The sequence below is a fragment of the Desmodus rotundus genome, chromosome 9 (assembly GCF_022682495.2).
Source record: "Desmodus rotundus isolate HL8 chromosome 9, HLdesRot8A.1, whole genome shotgun sequence".
Classification (NCBI taxonomy): Eukaryota; Metazoa; Chordata; class Mammalia; order Chiroptera; family Phyllostomidae; genus Desmodus; species Desmodus rotundus.
In genome coordinates this window covers 21,589,040-21,613,656 of record NC_071395.1, presented here as the reverse complement: position 1 = coordinate 21,613,656, position 24,617 = coordinate 21,589,040, and the positions used below count along the sequence as shown (strand labels likewise).

Here is a 24,617-nt window from a genome sequence, read left to right as displayed (position 1 = left end):
AGAGGATGGATGCATGTGACTTCAAGGAGCTTAAGGAGGTTCCTAAAGAAAAGGGAACCTCAAGGACCTCTGCTGCATGGCCCCAAGGGAATTAATTCTGCCAGCAACTTGCATGGGCCTGGAAGCTGATTCTTCTCCACATCCTCCAGAAAGGAGCGCACCCTACTGACAGCTCAGTTTCAGTCCCGGGATGCTCTTAGCACAGCCGCCAGCTGGGCCACACTGTGCCTGGACTTTGGACCCTTAGCAACTGTGAGACAAACAGCATTGTGTTAAGCCCCAGAATTTTTCATAATTTGTTACGGCAACAGTCAAAATCAGTATAGACTCTGGTACCTGGGAGTACGGTGCTTCCTTAATAAATACCTAAATCAGTGGAAGTGGTTTTGCAATCAGGCTGTGGGCAGAGGCTGGAAGAATTTTGAGGAACATGATAGAAAAAGCCTAGAACATGATATTAGTAGCATGTGGACATTAAGGGTGCCTCTGGTGAGGGTTTAGAAGGGAATGAGGGAGGGCCATGCTATGGGAAACGGGAGGAATGGGGTCATTGCTGTATAGTGGCGAGCACTTAGCAAAACTGTGTCCTGTGGCTGCGTTGCAGGCAGAAATTGTAAGTGATGGGCTGGAATATTTACTTGAGCTTTCCAAGCAAAATGCATAGTATTGTTGGATGACTGGAAAGATCACAACTGTGTACAATTTATTATAACCTGTGAGGAATAAGGGCGGAATCTCTTTCAAACAGATTCAACATGTCTAAAGAGGTAACATGAAGGTCAAAGTGAAATGTTAAAAGCAGTTATTGTCTTGTCAAGGCATAGTGCTGTTAAGTATTACAGGATAATCAGGTTTGGCATCCTGATTACCAGAGCATGGTGCTGAAGGGATGAGTGACTTCTACATTTTGACACTTAACCATGGCTTTGGGTAATACAAGGCCAGGTGTGGGAGGCAGGTCCAAGTGAGTGTGCATAGTATTCGTCCTTTGCTATCCATTGTCATTGCTCAGGTTCTCACCGAACCTTCAGTATTTCGGGACCGTGAGGTACACCAGATGGACAGCCTGTGCTTCTCACATACTCTGGCTCCCCCAAGCTTCCCTTGTCCATCTGGAGTCTGGTTAATGGTGCCAGCGCTGCAGCGCCAGGAGCTAACTTCTACCTGCCTCTCCACTGCTGTGCGCTCTCCCTGGAGCATCTATTTATATACCGCATCACGCTGCAGCACCCAGCTGGTTCTGTTGTGGTTGCTTTCCATTTCCAACTGCAGTGGTATTTATTCACCATTAAAAAAACACCTTTGAGACAGGTCATCCATTTGTTCTTTGCCTTTTTTTTTTTTTTTTTTTTCGGACAAATGAAGAGAGTGAATTTCACTCAATTTAGTCAAGGACATAGTGCCATTTATACCTTATGTTTATTTATCAGTAAACCATCATTTCCCTTAAATATCTTTTTGTAACTTTATTAGGGAGAAGTGTTTCTGAACTGAAAGGTGAACAGAGTTTGTGATTAAAATACATTCCCCTGGAGAATCCTTGTGAGGTTCCACGCCTAAGAAGGGGTCCCCAGGCAGAATGTCTTGTACTGGTTAGACTATTTCCTCATCGTTTTATTTATTATTATTATTGTTATTTGCAGTGATCTTTGTCACCAGACATGGGTACTCCTCTAATGGGTCCATTTCAGACTTTGGTGCAGAGAATTTTAAGTTTGGCTACACATTATGGTTTTGACTTTTAAACTCAAATTTATGTATCTTACATCATATTTAGATCTTTATGACATTAATTCCTCAAATAATCCCTGGTTTCTGTCCAGGAGTCACTCACTGGATCTGTATTATAAGGCTCTTGCAAAGGACCACATAACATTACCCAGTGGCGGTGGAGGACGCCACACTATGGAGAGGGGAGGGTCCTAAACACGTCCGTGACTGAGGTCGACCACAGCTCTATGAGTGCAACGATCAGAGATCAGATTCAACACACATTTGAGAGGAGTAGTAAATCCACTTAGAGCAGTCAGGTGGTTTGGAAGATTTTTAAGGATCTGGAAAATATTGGTAGACTCACAAAAAGATAAGTGGAACAAATTAGGACTGTAAACTTAGTAATAGTACTGAGGAGGGAGGGGACACCACCCAGCACAGTGCTATGTGACAACAAAGAAAGAAGTCCGAGACTCTAGGTTTATAAGACGCAGTATTACAAAGGCTGTTAAATGAGCATATATTTGGATTAGTTTTTTCTCATGATTGTCTTACCGCTACTTTATGTTTGTCATATATTGTGTTTTCTTATTTTGTCGGGCAAGTGGAGAAATTACATCCTCCTGATAGCTCAGGGAAGTTTCATTTTGATTCTGTAGTTGTAAGAAGTTTATATTGAACATTGAAGAATAATAAACAAGAAAGGATAATCCAAGTGAGAGAAAAATGCGTAACAGTATTGGACGACTAGAAGGATTGCCATTGTCTGTAATTCGTCACACGCTGTGAGGGGTAAGGGCGAAATCTCAGTGCATGAGAATCTCCATCTACACCTGGTGGGAGAGGATGCGTCTCCACGGTGATACTCTGAGGTTTACAGTTCACTGCAGCTGTGCGTTCAGCATGAAAACAAATGAGGTGAAAAAGTGTGGTTGGGAGAAATGGAAGGAGATTGCAGTCCAGCAGAACATTATTAAATACCACCGATTACTGAAATAACATGTGTGAAGCGATATCTTTGTTGAATTGTATTGTCATTAAGACCTAATAAGAAACATCTACACACCAGACAGTATATACCAGAATCACAAGATTTTAATCTAAATATGTCAGAGTCCCATTAAGATTTTACAACTCAGTGGGGAGACATCTTACCGTTTATATCAAAATTCATTTAGTGCTATAAAAGAAAGATCTCAGAAAAGTATTTGTAGTTAAATATTACAATCTCGTCTGAGTGCCTGGATTTGAATCTACTCAGTGATTTGCTGGCTGAATTTCTCTACGGCTCAATTTCATCATCGGTTTCTCAAAATCTGAGGCCAATAGCTGGACTCCCTTGGAAGTTGTTGGGTGTCAATACCTGAACCATGTAACGTTAGTGCTTGTTACACACAGAAAGTTAGTTATGAGAGTCGTCACGGATGAAATGTGAGGGCAACATTGTAATACACAGAGTATAGGACATCGCAAGAGTCCGTCTGGGTTGGAGTCTGTCTGTGAGTTCTTTGGGCACGAGGCACGATGCACCCAGAAGCTCTGACTCTACAGTTGTCACGCAGATTTAAGTCTCAGTTCTGGCCTTGATGCTGCTTCTGTTGGACTCTGGTGGTTCACTAAGCCTCTCTTAGTGTTAGTCTCCTCATCTGTTGTAATTTCTACCTCAGAGGGTTGTGGTGTGGGTATTAAGAGACTCTCTAAATCAAATATAAGTAAATCCATTTATCTCAATTACCCTTGCACAATTTGGAGCATATATTTTTTTCATTTTCAATGTATGAAAACTGTGTTGATCGATGTTCCCCTAATTGTTTCTGTTCAGATCGCTGAGGTTTCTAAAATTGCATTTTTACTTTGACCATGACTTAGTCTGCATGTTAACTTAAAATAATCAAAGTAATAAATGTAGCTTTTTCATGTTGGGGTAGTATATAGACTCAGAAAAGACTTAATATGTTTCCTGATACAAATGTTTGGGTTATTTTGATGAGGTTATGTTTACCTTTAAGAAACTCTACATATTAAAATCTTTTACAAAAGAACTTATCAATACCCATTTACTCTGAAGTCATATCCAGAGCTTTTTATCACTGGAGAGTGAGACTTGAACCTTGAAGTAAGTGAAGGACTCCAACGTGCATTATAGCTCTGCATCCCGAAACCGTGTGTGGACCGGGCACTTTAATTCTTGGAATTTCAACCAGAGCCTTATTCATTCCTGTCATAGGATGTTTAATAAGCTTACTTATCAGTTTTACTGATCCATATCAGATTGAATCTGAGAACTAGAAGAGGGCTGAACAAAAGCTTTTGGGAGTAAGTAAACTGTTAGCTGGAGAAGTGACCCCCTATACAACCGGAGCAGGACATAGTAAACTTAATGTCAACACAGATGCATATTCTTGCAGATCCCAGTCATCTGTGCTCATAGTGCCTACTATGAGTCACTGAGAAAGAATGTCAGCTACCACTTTCCATGAAGGTAGACATGTGGATTGTATTTTATTATGTTGCCATGTAAGAATTTGTTGCGGAATGTTCACTTGCCTGGAATACTAAGATGCATCACAGTATTTAGAGTGGCAGCATGAAAGATTGGATCCTAGAAAGTACAAGAATGGAGGAGAGGGAGCCACAGCAACGACCTTGAATGGGGACAAAGGGGTAGGACAAAACCTGTGCTCCTGGGACAGTGACAAGATGAGCAAAAGATGAAACCACACTTTGAGGGCTGGAGGGTTCTCAGCTCTAAGGCCATCGCCCAGGGAGCTAGTTAAATGCAGGTTTATGGGCCCTTTCTTCAGAGAACATATTCCAATTCCAATGGGGGTAACCCATGGCTTGCACTTTGAGAAATAGTACCAGAGAAGATGGGGCCATTTGAGGAAGGTCTTGTGTGGAAGAGTGATGGATGGTCAAAGCCATCCAGAAAGATTATCCTGACAGAGTGGCACATCACAGGCCACTGTGAAAGCTGCTGATTGGTTCATCTGGAAGGCGCTGAGAGCCTGGCCCGACGTGCTGACAGAAGCATTAGGAAGGACAGAGAAGTTGCTGGAGGGGGAGTGGAGGGCAGAGTCAGCAGAATGTGGTGATTCAGGCTCAGCATGGGGCAGATGAGGGAGAGGCCCACGACTGAGCTAACACACAGAGATATCGCTGGAAAGGAAAACCATTTTGAAGGCAATGGATAGACTTTATGTTGGGCTTCTCCTTTATTTGATCCTAATGAGTCTGGTTTCTACTTAAGGTTTATTCATGAATTAATATAACTCAGTGATAACATGCTTGGATTTGAATTTTACCCCTCACCAAAACTTAGACAAGTTTGTTGACCTCACTGAATTTCAGTTTTTTTATCTATAAAAGGGGGATCGATCTACCTCGTAGAGTTTTATGAGCAATAAGTGCAGGCAAAGCACTTTTTGCATCCCTTCTCTAAACTGTGTACATCAGAGAAAAGCTACTTGTCTTTGGTCTCAGAATTCTGTTTGCACAACAAGAATTTTAATTTATTCGTACATATTGACTTTCCTTTCACAACATGGCACTTGTAAACAAGATGTATCTAACTTTCTGAGGTGATTTTGACTGTGTTTAAGGAAATATTCCACGACTCACCATTGTATCCTATACATAAGGACTCATGTACTTCTAAGTGCTTCTGGGCCAGATGATTTCAAAGTACACTTTTTCTGTGCCCAGCTCCAATTCTGAATTCTTAGCTCCAGTTGCTAATTCATCAGTTCTTGGCTTTAGAACATAGAACAAGCAAATAATGGTGAAAAAACACTACTTTTCACTGCTCTTTTGGGCAGTGGTTGCCGATTTCAGGCTCAGAGAAGGCTCTTTGGGGCTATTGCGAAAGGCCCCTATTTGCCCCAACAGTTGTATTAAAAAGGTGATGGTTCACAGGAGCAGAGACGGGCTGGCTCTCCCCTAGAGAAAAGTCTACGCCCATTTAGCCACATTGATGGCTGAAAAGGGGCAGATAATGAGTTTTGTTTTGACAATATTTTTTTAACAAAAAGATTTAAACTGTAATGTTTTCAGCCAAAATGTCATTTTTCTTTAACCATGACTAGGAAATGTTACAGTTCATCTCTTAAAAAAAAAAAGTCAGCTTCTCTCTCCGTGTGACTGTAGCAACAGGATGATGAGCTGCTCAGGGCCGGGTAACACCTTGGGTGGGAGAAACGCACATTGTGGTTTCAGAAAGCCACTTTCCCTGTTGCCCGGGTGGTGAAAAGAAGAATCTAAATGTGTATGAGTTAAGCCTGGGAGAACCTGGAAGTGTTTTGAGTTTGGCAAAATTAAATTTCACATTGAGATGTTTTATGTTTAGTAAAAACTCAAAACATATTTTTAAGAATTGCTTTGTCCCTTAAGTTTATACCTCTGGGTATTTAAAGCAATACTTTGATTTCTGGTTCATTTCCAATATTTTATGAGAGATTTCTGATAACCATGGGACATTCTTCTTTGAACTTGGGAATTTTGTTTTGCCAACATTAAGTTGTCTCCCAATCCTGAAAGCCTGAGTTCAGTTTGAAGTTTTAATTTGTGCCTCGATGATTGGCCAGATATTCTCAGTAACTACCTGTATGTTTATGTTTAACTATATTGAAATGCTTAATTAGTCTGTCTTATGATTGGGTGTGTAGTTTTCCCTGTATTACAATGTGTTTCAGTTGACATTCGTTTAGAAACAGATCACAACCCTAAGCCATGTAGCATCGAGATTGTCTATAACTTTTATTTGGTACAGTTGGAACACACAGTATTGTGAGTATTTATATATACACTAATTTTTACAATGCTGCATATATGTTGAATATCTTCAAACAGGCTCTAAATTCAGGAATTCTATCTGTAAGCCAAGTTCTGAAAAAATATATGGAAAATCTCCTTGAATAGATACAAGTTATGATAGCACAGAGTGTCATAAATTGGTTGTTTCTTTCTTTTTATTTTAGAAATGACCTAACAGAAGTGACGTGGGGCCTGCTTTTCTCTTGCTGTCATGGGTGTGTGGCATGCTTGAGGTCATGAAAGTAAACCACAGGGCCCAAGTTCAGAATTATGCATCCCTGTTCTTAGAAGGGCTTTTTCATATTAAAATGTTGAAAACAACTGATCTTTGAAGAATCTTGTTTTGTATATTTTATTATCACTAGGGTACATTCTTATCATATAAAGTTTATGAGAAATTGTTATTCCTAGCTAGAGTTCTACTCTGTGTAATGTTGTATATGTAATTTTACCGGGATCTACAGTTCCTGCATAGATTTTCATTCTGCATAACTCCAAGGGAATTCATTAACATGAAATACACCAGCTAAGAAAGATACTGAATGTCTCATTACTTTATAAGATGTAAATATCGAACTTCTAGTGAGTATTCTAAGGCCATAGAAGATATCTTTTTTGAATAAAAACTAAATTAAAAAAGTTTTGGTTTCTGCTTTTGCCTATGAGTATTTATAATTAATCAGATAATTTTTATATGTATTCATTACTTTTGTGCTTAGAGATGCTCTATTATAGAAGTAACATATTTTTAAAATGCTGTAAGCATTGTTGTTTCTTTAAGAAACCTTCCTCTCCTTGATTTCTAAATGGGCAAAAGAAGGAACACAGACACACATTTGCAATGACTTTGGGAATAATGCAGTGGGAATGCATGACGGTGGACTATACACTAAGAACAATATGGCTAAACATAATATTCTTAACCAGGTGAATTCCCTGAGACCTTTAAAGTATGTTAGAGACTATCCATTTTCCCTGCCACCAGGCTGTATGAGGCACAACATTTTTTATGCTCCCAAGAAAGCTTTCTGGCTTTCACCTGCAGTTTGTAATGACTGATAAATTGCCCTCTGTCTTTTGTCAGCATTTAGCAAGCACCACAGAGTTCAGCATTAGCCACCTTATTTGCTGTCCCCGGAGATACTGTTTTCCCTGTACTGCACAAAACATGATGCACCACAGCAAGATGCTTTCCGTAGTCTATCATCACGGGTGAACGATTATATTGTTAGCTCATGCCAGTGGCTGTTTGTGTCCCGCCTCCACCCAATGATGAGGTCCTCATTGACAGCCCCAAATCCTCATCTCTAAAATTTCATTTTAGTGCCTATTTATGTGTACCAATTTTGGCACTGACTGTCACAGGTTGATTTACTCAAGAAACAGACTCTGTGGTGGAGGTTAGCATATGGTTTTTTTTTAATTTTTAAAGTATATTTTATTGATTATGCTACTACAGTGGTCTCATTTCCCTCCTCCTTTATTCCCCTCTGCCCTGAATCCCCCCTCCTACCAGCACTCCCCACCCTCCTTAGTTCATGTTCATGGGTTGTACATATAAGTTCTTTGGCTTCTCCATTTCCTATATTGTTAGTCTTAACCTCCCCCTATCTATTTTGTACCTACCATTTATGCTTCTTATTCCCTGTACCAGCATGCAGGGGTTATCAAGAAGAATTCTTGGGACCACCATTTATGAAAGCCGAATTGGACAGAGGAAGACTGGGCTATAATGTAGTCTCCAGTGAAGGTCTCAGACAGGTCTTGAGCTTTGATGCTAGGATAACCTATCAGAGATGTCCCAAGTTGAGTTGAGAGGGCTGTACCCTTATGTACCCTCCACTATGAGGCATTGGGTGCCAGCTACTTATAGGAAGTGGGTTTGACTATGGATGAGGCAGCTTTTCAGCAAGTGGGCTGACAGCTTCAGTCTTTCAGTCAACAACTGTTCAGCATCTGGGAATAAATTCTTCAACAGGAGGGATCTGGGCAGCCCATTAGAGCATCCTCTAAAACCACTGTAGAAAAGACTCTGGAGTGGTACCCCACCACCCATCCCTCTTCATATTTATAGGGGTAGCAGAAACAGAAAACTTCTAGGCTATTGTATAGAAAAAAAGTCTGCCCTTAAATATAATACCATATGCAGACACATTTACAAGTAATTTCTGCCAACTATTGAAGGAATAAAGAATCCTATTCTTAGAAACAAGGACTAGAAAAGAAATAATATTATTTGCAACTAATATGAGCTGCCCATATTATTTGCAACTCATTTTATGAGGTTACTATAACTTTGATTCTAAAGCTAGACTGTGGAAATAACAGAAAAATAATATGGGCCAATCTCTTTTAAAATCAAAATGCTAAAATCCCAAATAGGAACATAAGAGCATTCTTTGAGCTGATAGGGTATCTGCCAAAATCCTTTTAAAAGAATTAAATCCTTTAAAAGTGGTAAAATATGAGAAGGCTTCTCTTTAATGGTTGTAAGTCAGATATTCCTGCTCTCAGTGCTTATTTTCAATATTACATGAGTATGAAACTAAATATCTTTAAAGTGACAATGTTTTTATGTAAATTTTTAGAGTTATGAAATTATAATCAAGATCTCAAAAGGATTTTCCTTGTAGCTTGACAATGTGCTTTTAAGATTCATATTGAAAATCATATTGCTAAGAACAACTGAGAAAGTTTTGAAAACTTAGGAGGTTAATCCTATCCTATAAAAAGATTCATCGTAAAGAGATCATTAATAATGTAGCAGGGTGTTGACCACTAATTTGCCAGTGGAATACAACAGAGGGCCTCAGTGCGGGACACACAGGACTGGATGGTGCGTGCTTGGAGAAAGTGGGGCTGTTGTGTGCATGGGGCTGGGAGAGTTACTTCTCCATGCAGAATAGAAATTTAATTCTTACCTGTCACAAAAGAAAAAGAGTTCAATGTGGACTAAAGACATACATGTGAAAAGTAGATGTTTGAGTTTAAGGAAATACAGGAAACTATTTTTATAACCTTGGACAAAAGAGCTGCTGCTTAAATATGTCTCAAAATCAGACAATATAAAGGAAGAGGGCTGTAAAACTTATTGTGTTAAAATTAAATGCATTTATATAAATTGAGTATATTTAATAAACTGCGCTCACTAGAAACTAGAAACTACTCTAATGAGAGAAAAATTGGTATCCAGAGTATATAAGAAGCATTTATAGTCAATAAACATGAAAAACTTTCTAAAGAAAAGAACATACCAAAATATGGGAGCAGACCATTCACAAAAGAGGAAGAATTCCAATCTCACTTGTCACCAGGCAAGGTAAAATGTATTTCTTTTTACAATGGTTGCAAAGCAAATGAGTTAATTTCCTAGCGTCCTCCAAAGGTGCTCAGTTTTTAGTGTTATCAGTGGACTAATGTACTTAAATATATTTGATTATGTGTTTCAGTCCAGTCATTTATTCTTTATCCTTTTCTATGCTCGAATTGTTCTAGTTTTGGCCAGCGGAAGCTTACTCAGTTGTCCCCGAATCCTTTAACGCAATGCTTGACTCTGTCACTTCAGTGCTTTCTGCTATTGAATCTTGGGCTCATCTTACTCATTTCCTACCTCAGACTTAGATCAGTCATTTTATTCAAAGAACTCTGATTTTTCTACTGGGAAGTTTTCCTGGGTGCTGTGGGTTTTGTTACCTCTATGTTGGCCGTTCGTTTTTCTCTAGGCTCTTCTATTGGTCCGAGCTAGGACATATGTTTATATTATTTTTATTATATTAAAGTTATCATTTTATTGTATTACTTATCACTATACCTGAACTTATTTTTTGAGCATGATGTTATGCTAGGTACTGATAATGCAGTTTATATTGTTCTTTAGATTTCTCACATATTTGTGAAACCATATCATATTTGTCTTTGTCTGACTTACTTCATTTAGCACAATACCTTCTAGTTCCATCCGTGCTGTTGCAAATGGTAAGACTTCATTCTTTTGTGGCTGAGTAATATTTCATTGTGTATGTGGAAACCACAATTTCTTTATCCACTCATCTATGGGTGGGCACTTGTGTTGCTTCCGTGTCTTGGCAATTGTAAATACCGCTGCAGTGAACTTAGGGGTGCGTACGAGCCCCAGAGCCTTTGGGTTAGAATTTTGGGTTTCTTTGGATATATGCCCAGAAGTAGAATTGTAGGGTCATAAGGTAGTTCTATTTTTTATTTTTTGAAGAAATTCCATACTGTTTTCCACAGTGGCTGCACCAATTTGCATTTGCACCAACAGTGTGTGAGGGTTCCCTTTTCTCTACATCCTTGCCAACACTTCCTGTTTATTGATTTATTGATGATAGCCATTCTGATAGGGGAGAGGTGATACCTCATTGTAGTTTTACTTTGCATTTCTCTGATGATTAGTGACATTGAGCATCTTTTATATGTCTATTGACCATCTGTATGTCCTCTTTGGAGAAGTCCCTATTCAGGTCCTCTACATGGTTTTTAATTGGGCATTTCCATTTTTCAATAAAGTATATTATGTCTATATGCCAGTGCAGGTAACCTCCTTGTTCCTGCAAATCTAAAGAGAAAGGAACCACCTATTTCTTTACGTCCCATATGAGACCTTCATGTAGTTGAGTCACCAGCATGACCTTGAACTGAAATTTTTAGCCAGGTAGTGCTTCCAGCTTAGTATGTAACCCTAACGCACAACCTAAAGTCAGTGATAATGAACCGCTGTATCAAGGAAGGGGTAGATATTATAATACAATAGGCAGTAAGGAGTAGTTAGCTTTAAAAAGTAAATTCTATCAGTAGGCCAGCGGTATGAATAAATATCCTAGAGTTTTCTAAGGCTTAAAAGGGATAATGGTGGTGAGGGTACTTTGTTAGTATTAAACACCACACATGTGATATTAGTATCACTTACTGACACTTTATGGAACTTTAAAAGTTTAAAATGTACGAAGTAATAATGACTAGGTACATGCCACAGATCTTTCCATTTTTGGCTTGTTTTGGTGTGAATAAATTTCCTTTTAATTATCCTCCCAACTGTTCACAGTCGCTGAGGCTATGAGAAGAAGAAATAGAAATCAGTATGTGGAGTCAAGTCTTTAGAATGTCAGTACATTCTAAATTTTACAAAGTTTATCTCCCTGAGCACATGTTGCTCTGCGGGTTGTTCACTGGAAGATATTAACCGAAGGAAAAGGACTCCAGCCTCTGACTTGGGCCCAAGAGGAAATCGTTTACAATGATGAATAACAACCAGAAAGGTCGGAATGCAATATTTTCTCTCTTAACCTATCAGAACCATAGACCAAATGAAAATGGAAAAAAGTGGTAACAAAGATTCTTCTGTTTGTGTGAAGCAGAGACCAGCCAGTGGATAAAACATAGGTAGAATATAGAAAATAGTAAATATGCAGGAGCAGTTTTACTTCCAGGAGGTCATCAAGATTACTCCAAGAGCTAGTGTCAATATTTAGGGGAAAAAGCAAACTTAATGTAAGAAGAAGTACGGGGGTGGACTGCTACCCTGGCCGCAAATGTAAACAATAAGGAAAACAAAAAAAACAAGTGTTTGCTCTGTCGTTACCAGATGTATGATGTGGGAAATATAAATAAAACAAATTTGCTAGTGGTTGAATATAGTATATTCATTATTGACATGGTATAAGAAAGGCAGTTTTAAAAAACTTACGAACTGCACTATTTAATTAAAGATTGTGACAAAATATTAGGCTGAGCAAAAAATGTTTAATATTTATTTATACATTTCTTGATCAAAGTTCTTTTCTGTCAGTGTTTTTGCTTTTGAGACAAAGAGCTCAAAATGAATATTTGTGGTATGGGTGATATTTTAAAAATGTTCTGAGAAATCCTATCCACAGGCATTGTGGGCTATAAATGCAGATTGATATGGTATTTCAATGGATCTTTTGTTGTGGGAATGTTTTTGTTTTCTGACTTAAAATGAAAGCTATGTTGATTTGAAAATTTAACATTTAATCATGCTGCTTTTGAAACAGAAAATTCAACATTTAATCAATTGCTTTTGAAACAGAAAAGCGATTCTAAAGAGACAATTTGCTGCTTATGTTCTGTGTTCAGAATCTATTGATCAATCTAGATTAATCTTGAAACTCGTTAATAGCATGAAAAATGACTTTATTATCAAATGCCTCCATATTCTGGAGGACTGTGGAGTGTATGTATGTTTACTTGTTTTGTATTTCAGATTGAACACCTGCTTTTGTACTGAGATTATATTTTATTTCTTGTTCAGGAAATAACTGAATAAAACTGTGTTTAACTCTAACAGCAGTTTTGTGTTCTTTGAAGAGACCTCTAAATTTGGAGTATGTTTGGACAGTTTACTTATTTATTTATTTTAATAACCTGATCCAAACAGTGTCTACCATTTTATATTGCACCAAAAAAACACCTCCTCACTCCAAAAACACTTGGGTAGATAAACACATATTGTTTTAAAGTAGCTAGATAAGAGTCACATTACTCAGAAGTGCCTTTCAGTTTGGTTTATGAGGGAAAGACAAGTGACATTTTCTTTAACTCATCATTTGTGATTAACTACATGCACATTTTTTAATGTAGTGTAGATGATTTTGTTCAGCTTATGTGATAGGATACAGTGGAAATGAAAATGCAGTTCTTGAAAAAAAACCCTATAAAATATTTAAATAAAACATCGTATGGAAGGCTTTCTTAATGAACGACCACTAAAATAATTGGACTGCAAATACTTTCTTATTATTAGAAATTTAAGAAAGAAATATACGAAATGAAAAACATTCTTATCTTTTTTTTAAAGAATTTATTTTTAGAGAAAGGGGGAGGGAGAGAGAAAGAGAGGGAGAGAAACATCAATGTATGGTTGCCTCTTAGGCACCCCCTACTGGGGACCTGGCCCTCAACCCAGGCATGTGCCCTGATCTGGGAATGGAACGAGCAACCCTTTGGTTCACAGGCTGGCACTCAGTCCGCTGAGCCTCACCAGCCAGGGCCTTATCTTAGTTGTTGGAAGAGAATTTCTGAGAGTCTACATAAAAATGTATCTTTATTTATTTTTGTATTGTATCAAGAGTTTTAAAAATTTTAGGTAATTGTTTCCCACAGTTGGAACGTAAATTAAATTTCACATGTGTTATCTTGGGAAAAAAATTACTCTGCGCATATGAAATGCCACCAGGAAATTATTCTGTCTTTTAAGTACTATAACATTGTCTCCAAAATGTATATATTAGAAATTTTGCCAAAGCTTACTTTTCCTTGGGAATTTGCTTAGAGGTTGTCAATCATATAAAAATAGTTGACTTTTGAGCCTTCCTGTTGCCCTTGTCTGAGGAAATTTTCACTTGGCCTTTATTGGGGGCTAGAACAGGCCTTCACATGACATCATTCTTCCTCCCTAAATCCAATATCAATAAAAGCAGAAAGGTTAAGCTCTATATGGAAAAAAGTGTAATAAGAAAGTGCCCTTGGCTGTTGTTGAATCTTTGAGCTGTCTCTCCAAATCCCATAAATCTCATGATAACTGATCTGTTAGTCCAGTGACGTACTTTCTGAGCACATCAGTGTGGGGTTTAGGGGACCCATTTTCCATAACAACACTTAATATATGTTACGGAAATATAAAAGAAAGGCAGCTGCCTTTTAATTGTTTTTGTTTAAAAAGTATACAACAGTAATCCACTCTAGATTCAAAGAATTTGAAGTACTCTTTCTTTGGAATGGTTGATTATCTAGTATTTTGGGTATTAAGGCAAGTTTGTGAAGTATGTAGCAAGCCTAACTTCCTTTTTTGCCATATACAACTTATACCCCACTCTGTGGTATTTTCTCATTTACATGTTTTTTGTGCCTCAGAACAAATATTGAGGGCTTAACTGTATGTCAGCCCCCCACCCCCAGCAGTGAGGGTTTAATGATAGCAACACACTTCCTGTGGTCAGATTTTAAAACTTAGATTGAGGAATCATATGATTGAAAATACAGTAAGAACTCCTGTGTGTTGCCTTGTTACAGAGAGAAACTTAGGCAGGACATGGAAGCAGATGTGACACATAATGGTTAGTTGGGAACACGGGGTTGCTGGGAGGGCTTTCTGTAGGGGATACCTGAGGAGACTCTTATCACTTGTCCATCAAAGTGTGCTGTTAAGTATTGCAGTAACCAGACACCAGATCTCTTAGCATTAAGTCAACTAAATATGTTCCAATTCTCTAGGGTATTCAGTTTGCAAGTGTTTTCTCCTGGGCAGACTGAAGAAAGACAAGAATAGTGGGTCTTTACTTTGTGTGATCTCCTGGTGACCTCTCCTCTGCAACACATGTGGTGACTGTTTATAAACTGATATATAATAACTCATACAAACTCTTCATCCCAGACTTGATAACTCATCACACACTTGAAGCCCCCATGAAGCTGGTCCCTGGACCACAGCTTCAAAACTGGAAATGAGTGGAACAGATGTGATTTCAAGTTTGACAGACCTACTGCCAACATCATACTCAACAGGCAAAAACTACAAGTGTTCCCCTTAAGAGTGGGAACAAGACAGGGATGTCGGCTTACCTCTCTTATTCAACATGGTAGTGGAAATCCTAGGCATAGCAATCAGACAAGAAGAAATAAAGGACATCCAAACTGGAAAGAAAGAAGTAAAACTGTCATTATTTGCAGGTGACATGATACTGTACATAGAAAACCTCAAAGATTCCACCAAGAAATACTATAACTGTTAAATGAATTCAGCAAAGTAGCAGGATACAGAATTAATATCCAGAAATCAGTTGCACTTTTATATGCTAATAATGAACAGAAAGGGAAATTAAGAAAACAGTCCCATTCATAATTGCTACAAAAAGAATAAAATACTGAGGAATAAATGCAACCAAGGATGTAAAATATTGTACTTGGAAAATTATAGGACACTGAATAAAGAAATAGAAGAAGATACATAAGTGGAAGCACATACCATGTTCATGGATAGGAAGAATTGACATCACTAAAACGTCCATGCTACCCAAACCACTCTGTAGACTCAACGCAATTGCCATCAAGATTCCAATGACATATTTCACAAAAAAGAACAAACATTTCAAAAATTTACATGAAACCACAAATGGCCCTGCATAACAACAGCTATCCCAAGAAAGAAGAACAAAGTTGGAGGAATCATGTTTCCTTATATCAAATATACTAAAAGGCCATAGTAATCAAAACAGCATGGTACTGGCATAAAAACAGACACATAGATCAGTGGAACAGGATAGGGAGCCCAGAAATAAACTCACACCTTTATAGTCAATTAATATTTGACAGAGGAAGCAACATATACAATGGGCTAAAGATAGTTTATTCAGTAAATGGTGTTGGGAAAATTGGACAAATACATGCAAAAAAATGAAAGGAGACCACCTTCTTATACCACTCACATTAAGTTCAAAGTGGATCAAAGACTTAAATGTTAGATCCAAAACCATAACCTAACCTAAACATCCCAGAAGAAAACGGCAAGATGTCGGATGTTGTTCATAGCAGTATTTTATCAGATGTATCTTCCCAAGCAAGGGAAACAAAAGAAAAAGTAAACAAATGGGACTATACCAAACTAAAAAGGTTTTGCACACCAAAGGAAGTCATCACCAAATAAAAAGACAACCCACAGAATAGGAGAACATATTCCTCAATACATCTGATAAGGGGTTAATATCCAAAGTTTATAAAGAACTTACAAAACTCACACCAAAAAAACCAAACAGCTCAATTAAAAATGGGCAAAGGACACTTCTCCAAAGAAGATACACAGATGGCCAATAGACATATGAAAAGATGCTCAACATCACTAATCATCAGAGAAATGCAAATTAAGATTACAATGAGATACCGTCTCACACCTGTAAGAATGGCTATCATCAATAAGTCACCAAACAACAAGCGCTGGCAAGGATGTGGAGAAAGGGAACCCTGGTGCACTGTTGGTGGGATTGCAGACTGGTGTAGCCACTGTGGAAAACAGTATGGAGATACCTCAAAAAATTAAAAATGGATCGGCCTTTTGACCCAGCAAACCCACTTCTGGGAATATATCCAAAGGAACCCAAAACACTAATTTGAAAAAAACATACACACCCCTATGTTCATTACAAGGTTATATACAATTGATAAGATAAGGAAGCAGCCCAAGTGTCCATCAGCAGATGAGTGGATAAAACAACCATGGGACATTTACATAATGGAATACTGCTTGGCTATAAAAAAGAAAATTATACCATTTGTGACAGTATGGATTGACCCGGAGAACATTGCACTAAGTGAAATAAGCCAATCAGAGAAAGGCAAATACCATATGATTCCAGTCATATGTGGAATCTAAGGAACAAAGTGAACTAACAAGGAAAATGGGGACAGACTCACAGATGAAAAGCAGGATGACAGCTAGCTGAGGGGGAAGGTGAGAGATTGGAAGGATTGTGCAAAAAGGAAAAAGGACTCATGGACATGGACAACCGTGTGGTGATTGCTGGGGGGTAGGTGGGTATAAGGGGGATAAATGATAGAGGAAAATACAGTAAAGATTAAATTAAAAAAAATAAAGTTAGAGTGTAAGGAATCACAATCTTGGACTGTGTATTCTCACCATACACTTTTTTTTAATAGGTGTTTACTCTGTCTCCTATAATAAAAGAGCTCTGTCTTTCTTGGTCTCTGATTAAAAATTTTTTGGTGGTATGATGAATGCAAATAGCCTTCAGGAGAAAAATGAAACCTGTGGTTTTCCATGTAGTTTAACAATTGTTCTTGACATTTTATTTTGACCTACTGGTTAGCTCCCAGCCCATTTTTGACCATAGGAATCCAAGTGGAATTCCAGATAGGAAATACTCTAAATGCACATGAGAATTTCCCTAGTGCTGTCCTCTATAACCATTTCTTACATTGCTTTCGGTTCTGCTATCACTAACCTCAAATCACCATGGTAAGTGGGACTGCACATGTTAATTCAGAGTTTTAAAACTTTTTCTCTCTCGTTTTTTTTTTTTGATGCAAAATAAGGAAATAAATAGAAAAACAAAGATCTCCAAAGTGCACTTGAGAGTCACAGATATTTTGGAGCCTAAATAACAAATATATGTTAGATTATAATTCAAATTCTAAATCCATATTAACATAAATTGTCATGATCCAGTGTGTTATACCAATGCCTGAGTAAAATATTTAACTGCAGAAATAGGGCACCTTGATTTAACTAGCGGGGTGAATTAAGGAAACTTTCAAATTGTGGAATTTAAAGAAAGAAATTGTGCATTTAAACCTATGTGATAGGTTGAAAATTCTAACATGTCTATTTTCTTCAATCGATAATGTTAAGATTTTTTGAGTTATAATATTTTATTTTATTTTTAATTGTTATTCAATTGTCCCAATTTTCTCCCCGCTGCTCTTCCTTCTCTGCTCACCCCCCTTGATTTAAAGATATACAAGACTTACAATCTATCAAATCTGCACTCTACACGTAAATGAGTTGGCTTAGTCACTCACTCCTACTTGTTCTCAAAGAAATATTTGGTTTTCTCCTGAAGCAATTCATGGTATATTCAAAACCACCAAGCTCTTCTGAAGCTATTAGATCAGAAAAAAATAGCAATAAATAAAAAATGGACTTATGTACTCCAGATTAGTTTTGTCTCTTGGAAGAATCTTCTGGCCTCGTGCCTTTTGTTCTCCCCAGAAGTAATGTTTTTTCTTCTGTGAAGTGTTGTATCCTTGGATTGCTGTTCCTTGTTTGATGTAATCCATCAAGACATGACTTCTATTGCATGGGACAAGTCATTACAAGAAAATAAAAATCCAAAACACATTTGAGTTTTATTTTACTGTACTGCTTTTATTATATAAACGTAGTACTGACAAGTTGTGTTTTGTTTGGTTGGGTGCCTCAGCTTCCAAGTCAACCAGCTGATTCAGAGGGGAGTGAAAGTTTATTCTTGCAGGAAAACAAAACCCCACCACCAACAAAGATGATTACAATGATAATTACTTGTAGTGATGGGAGCTTGTTAAAAATGTAGGAGTTGAGGCCCCTCCAGACCTGCTAAATCAGAACCTGCATTTTAACCAGGGCCGCTGTGATTCCAATGCAAATTAATGCTGGAGTAGTATTGTCTGAGCTTCTCCAGCCTCCTCCCAGCACTAGGGAAGGATGATCCAGGCAGACCCAGCCAGAGCCCACAACTGTTTGCTTAATAAGGACACGTGATGGAAGATTTAAATAATTCACAAGCTTGGATTTACTTCAAATGGTAAAATCTTGAAAGAAAAAAAAGACAATGCAAAATTAACTTTTATGAAAACTAACAAGCCTTTTGTATAATTGCAAAATATTGTATTGAGGCAGGCCACCTACCTCTTGGGATGTCTGGCTTTAGGGGTAGTGATGCATTGGAGGTTGCTATTGCCTGTCTGTGAAGCCGATTAGAATCTGGATTCAATTTTAGGTATCAAGACCAGCCTCTTAACCAGGGCTATAAACTGTTTTACAGACTTTTCATTACTTGTTTCTATGACAGTAAAAGGTAGGAAGCATCTCTTTTTCTTCTAGGCTGCCATTCCATTGGCATGAGGGCAGGAGAGAGGGGTTACTGAGAGAATTCTAACTCTAATAAAATTTTTGTGTATGTTGAACTGATAACCTACACTGAGCTAATTTTTATTTTCTTCCTTTCTGGATTTACACATAAGTCCAACCTCTTCTTATCTCATGGCAGTTTTTTATGTGGGAACTAACCTGGGTAAATAATTCTATATGATAAAGCTTCCATGAAAGCCTATAAAGCATTGTAGAGCTTTCAGGATTCAAGTTTGTTTCATGAATTAACTAATTTTAATAATTTTTATAGCTAAAATACATAAATATGAAGGTTCAAATCCAGTAAAGGACAGTGATTTGAAACACACGGGTTTTGTCACTTTCTAAATTTTTCATGTATTTTCCTACTCTTTTGGTTTTGCAGAAGAAAAATCCAAAGCAAATTTTTAAAAAGGAAATTTGTAAACCTGCATTAAGAAGCAAATATCCCAGCACTTTCAAGGCATTTGTCAATGTTTCATTGTATCATGATGAAGTTATTCCTTCTCAAGTTTTCTGTTTCCTAATGTTATTGTATTTTGATGCCTGGTTGTACTAAGGGATTGATTAGTGTTGGACTCAAAGAGGCTATTTTTTTGTTATGCCAGTTTTCTAATGAGCCTTGTTTGCACTGATTTTGCTTTTAAATATTCTATATTTTAATTGAGCTTTTCTTTTTTAGCTGTGTTTTGGGGTGATATTGCCTTAGATGATGAAGAGTTAAATATCTTTCAAATTGATAGGACAATCGACCTTACACAGAACCCCTTTGGAAAAGTTGGACATACCACAGGTATAGTTGATTGTTTGATTTAATTTGCATTCATTTCAAAGGAAATATATTCTTGAAATGCTGTAAATACTTTTTGGACCGTTTTTAGTATCTCTGTGACCAACTTTGATTTCCTAGACACAAATGAGCCTAACAGGAAATTTAAGATTTGTTCATAGATTTTATTTTATGACTCTTTTTAACCAACAGGTTGTGGTATTTACTATGTACCAGGACTGGTTTCAGTGGTATGGAGATAGGGACTCTTTGAATCCTGTAACAACCCCAGGAGGGTTGACACGAAGATAATTGTGACTTACCAGTGAGGAGAAGAAGGCTTAGGAGGTTGTAGAGTGTGCTTATCACGTAGCCTGGAAGGGCCTGAGTCAGGACCAAAGTTCAGTTCTGAGGAAGGCCGGATTTCTCACTCCGGGGCATTTTCAGTTGCCTCCCATTTGCAGCTGCAAATACTGAGTTGCAACATGTAAATTATTCATAGAGTAATACACACAAACTTATACACAAACTTATTTGGAAAAGTTCATCTACCTATTTGTATAGCTTTAATGAAAACCCAGAAGATAATTTCAATTATAGTGTTTTGACATGTTTGAATTGTGCCTGTGTGAGTCTTGTAATATTTAAAAGGTGCTTAGGGTTCTCATTTGGAAATATTTTTATTAAAATTATAAAATTCTTTATATTGGTATGATTTTTATTCCATCTTCTCTTTTGGAGAAAATTGCAACATTAAAAATTCTTTTGGTAGCTATAACTAAAAAGCTTATTTAGTGTTACGCTTTTTGATCTCATTGAAATTCTCCCTATACTCAATACTGTATTTTCTTCTATGGAAGATAAAATATATAATTTATTTATGGCATCTAGCAGACAAAAATTAGGCTTAAGCCTTTCTACTGTGAATTAATATCTCTGTCCAATTTACTCTTTTGAAAGTTTTTAGTGTGACAAATTACAAACATATAGAAAAGTTGATAGGATAGTGTAAGACATACCAACACAGTGGTATTCCTGCTTACGTATTCAATAATTGTTAAATTTACCATGTTTGCTCTGTGTGCGCATGCGTGCATTAAGTGTATATAAAACATTTTGTAATTGATTGCAAAGAACATAACATTCTGATCGTAAGTAGGTTTGCATGCACTTCTAAAGAATAAGCGTATTATTCTATATAATCAAAATACCACTATCCCATGTAAGGTATTTATACTAGATAATAAAACAAGGGCTTATTGAAAAGGATCACACACACTGCTTTAACAAGAGTGTGCTCCAGCCTCTGTTAAATGTAGCGGCAGCCTTTTCTGAAACATGCAGCAGATACAGGAGGAACACGGCTTTGCACTGCGACCGCGGACGGTTCGTTCCTGCAGGGCCTGTTTATTGACAGCTCTCCCGGCTCACACTTAACGCGGCCGCGGAGACAGTGGATTCGGAACAAGAGAGCAATGATACAGCTCAGCAAGTCATAGATTTATTGGGTTACCTCTCATTTTTTATTTACGTTTTCACTAGCTTTAAGCTTTATTCAGGTCATTTCTTTAACCCAGTGTCTCCCTTTGTACTGGGACCATTCATTTTCTGTGATTAAAAAATTTTAATATTATTTAATTTTGTCATTTCATGTGTAGTTAAGCTCTGAAATAGTAATAGTTGGAAGAAAAATACCATTATTTTAGATAAATAGCATAAACCAGGTCATACTGTCAATCATAAAAAAACATTCTAAATTTCTACATGAAAGGTACACATGTGTGAAAGGGACTTGCATTATTCAGTTGAATTTCAGTGAGAAAGTGTCCTGTTTTAGTGTTTTACTCTATCTTTGCCTTTTCTTCTCAGTTTGTGCTGAGTTGATTATATTTCTTATTTCTTAACTTCAGAATACTTAGTTTTCCCATAAATATTTATTTCATTTTAATATTTTTATTTTGTTTTTAGAATATGAGAAATAACCACTTATTTTAATTTTCTTTTTTCTTTCTCATTGTACTATTTAGACATAATTTTATTTTAATGACTATAAAATTATTCAAAATTCATAAATATAAAAACATTACATGCTTTGATAATCTTAAAACATTATTTTTTCAAGTTTGTAATTACTCTAACCCTAATTACCTAGTATTAAGACTTTTTTCTCACAATCTGTTTCAGTCCTATAAAATATGAAACATAGTTGTTATATAATGCTCACTTTAAACGTATAAAAGCCATCTTTTAAGAATGTTTCTTGTAACTGCTTAGGAATGGATACGTTTGAGTATTACCTCATCTCTAAAATGTTTGATGAAAAAAATTTCAAATATTTTTCTCAAGGGTCACAGCAAAAATGTGACTGTGTAATGCAGATAATTAAACAGAATCTTAGTGAACAAGCACTCTAACTTATTTACCTTATAAGGACTTAATTGATTGTCATAAGGGGCTTATATGGTAATAGCTTTTATTATTTTTTATTAGCTTCAATCAAGGTCATTAAGTTTCAGCATGAATTCAGAGGGGGAAAAACAGATATTGGGAGGCAGTAGTTCAAAATCCAAGAACAGTTTGCTGTTTTCCTGAATTTCTGGTCCTCTCTTTGTTTTAGCCCAAAGAGACCCATAAACCACACTCGTAGTGGCATGAATTCATTTACACTTGTTCTGATATCATTCCTGGTCATATTATTTGTTTGCTCAGTGATACCTCTTGGTTGTCTATTAAAAACTCAAGAAGAAGGGGAACTAGAAGACAAAATTGAGAGAGCATTTTATGAAAGCCTCTGAATGGGAGGATTTGATTTTCGTCAAATGGTCTGCTTTCTGCCTTATGACAGGAATCTACCTTTTCTAGCCTTTGTTGTTAAAATTGCAAGAAGATACATTTCCTTATTTTCACTGTCTCTACTACCTTTAAAGTTATGAAATTATTTACATCTCTTTTTGTAAATTTTGCAAATTACATAGCATAACACAATGAATTTTGCAGTTGAATCTCCTTTTGAAGTTTCACCTTGGGACTTTTTCCTAATTAGGTGTTACAACTAATTTTCAAAATTTATTACATGTATTATACGATATGACATACTTCTAAAAATATTTTAAAATTGATCATAGCTGTGGAGCAAAACTCCCACTGTGCATTTGCTCTTCTGGTTTTGTTTCCATTTGGTGATTTGACATCTGAAAATATTTAGTTTGCATTGGGGAAATAGCTAGAGTGCAGTCAGCAGGGCAGAACAGCTTGCTGTCATCCTCTGTGATGTCATGGTCACAGTGAAGAAAAATGTTTCAAATTATCAGTAGATGACTCAATTTCCATGATGTCCAAATAAAGCCATTGAGAGTGCTGTCTGGACCTCCCCCGCTGCTGTAGTTGCGGTCACCCAAATTTGTTAGTGTGTAATTCTTACCTTCTGAGATGCACGGATAACCATGACTCGTAACTCTCTAAGACCACATAAAAAAGATGTCCGAAGAGAATTGAATATAGCCTATTACTTTTGCTTGTTTATAAGAACTTTAAAATGTGGTGTTTGATTTAACTATTTTCTTTTATTCCTTAAGGTGGATATGGAGACCATGGTATGTCAAAGAAACGAGGGGCCCTCTACCAACTTATAGACAGGATAAGAAGAATTGGCTCTGGTATATCAATGTTTAAAGTTGCAGACGCTTGACTTGATGTACAGTAAATATTATACTCATAGCAGTTCAGTTTGCCATTATGATGCAAAGTGTGTGAAGGATATTTGTTAAGAAAGAGTCCCTTATTTCTAGTTTGTTAGTTGAGACTTGATGTAAGATTTTTAGAACTTAATTGTGGACAATTGAAATGTTTTGTTAACTTATTTTCAGCTTCTATTTATTTAAAATGTATTAGGTATTTATTTTATTGTTGGTATTTATTTCCAGTAAATTGGGTATCACACTGAGGTGTTTTTATCAAGCACTGAACTACATCATTTTTAACTGAATGAAAACTTGTGGCTGTTTTGAAGTCAAATTCACTGAAAATACATGGACAAATTGATTTATTAGATTTAAAAGTAGCTGAAAATTTTGACACTTCCAAAAACTAATATAGAAAAACATTCAGAAAAACTGTACTCTGGTTTTATAGTTAGTTAATATTTATAATATTGAACTTATTAACCCCTATTTGTAGATTTGAGTTGTTTTTTAAAAAGTTACTTTCAAAGTTCATATCCTCACATCCCTTTAATTGATGGTTTGTTATTAATTATTTGAAACTACTTACATTCAAGTATTAATTTTCCTAAGTAAAGATGCTTTTCTCCAGGATATTAAAAATATGCTGTATACTGTAACTAAAACAAAATAATATTGAATGTAACTGTAATTGAAAGATAAAATTTAGAAAAAGATGTTAGGGCTGTAGGCATACGGGACATACACTCAACCTTTGTTGAATATGAAGTGTATACCGGTGGGAGGACATTTGTGTTGGCAATGATAGATGAATAAAAAATAATTATGCAAATTTAGTAACAAAAATTTATGAAAAGCCACCAAGAAAAGTTAATGACTACAGATTTGAGAGATGCTCCAGAACAGATTGCATTCAGTGGTGATCCTCACCTTGTGTACCAATTATGCTGTGTGCCTGGGTGTGAGTCGGGAAGTTGGAATGGGGATG

At 36.7% G+C, this 24,617-nt stretch overlaps 1 protein-coding gene across 3 annotated transcripts in view; it reads left to right on the top strand.

Annotated features, from left to right (window-relative positions):
* Positions 1 to 24,617, top strand: part of TLL1 (tolloid like 1) — a 154,016-nt gene that overhangs the window by 55,701 nt on the left and 73,698 nt on the right. For 2 of the 3 annotated variants that reach the window (XM_024568996.3, XM_045202729.2), the window contains exons 2-3: positions 19,863 to 19,973; positions 23,525 to 23,605. In XM_024568996.3, coding sequence (XP_024424764.2) covers positions 19,863 to 19,973; positions 23,525 to 23,605 — 192 coding nt within the window. The remainder of the gene's footprint in view (positions 1 to 19,862; positions 19,974 to 23,524; positions 23,606 to 24,617) is intronic. The other variant, XM_053911929.1, reaches the window with a different exon arrangement.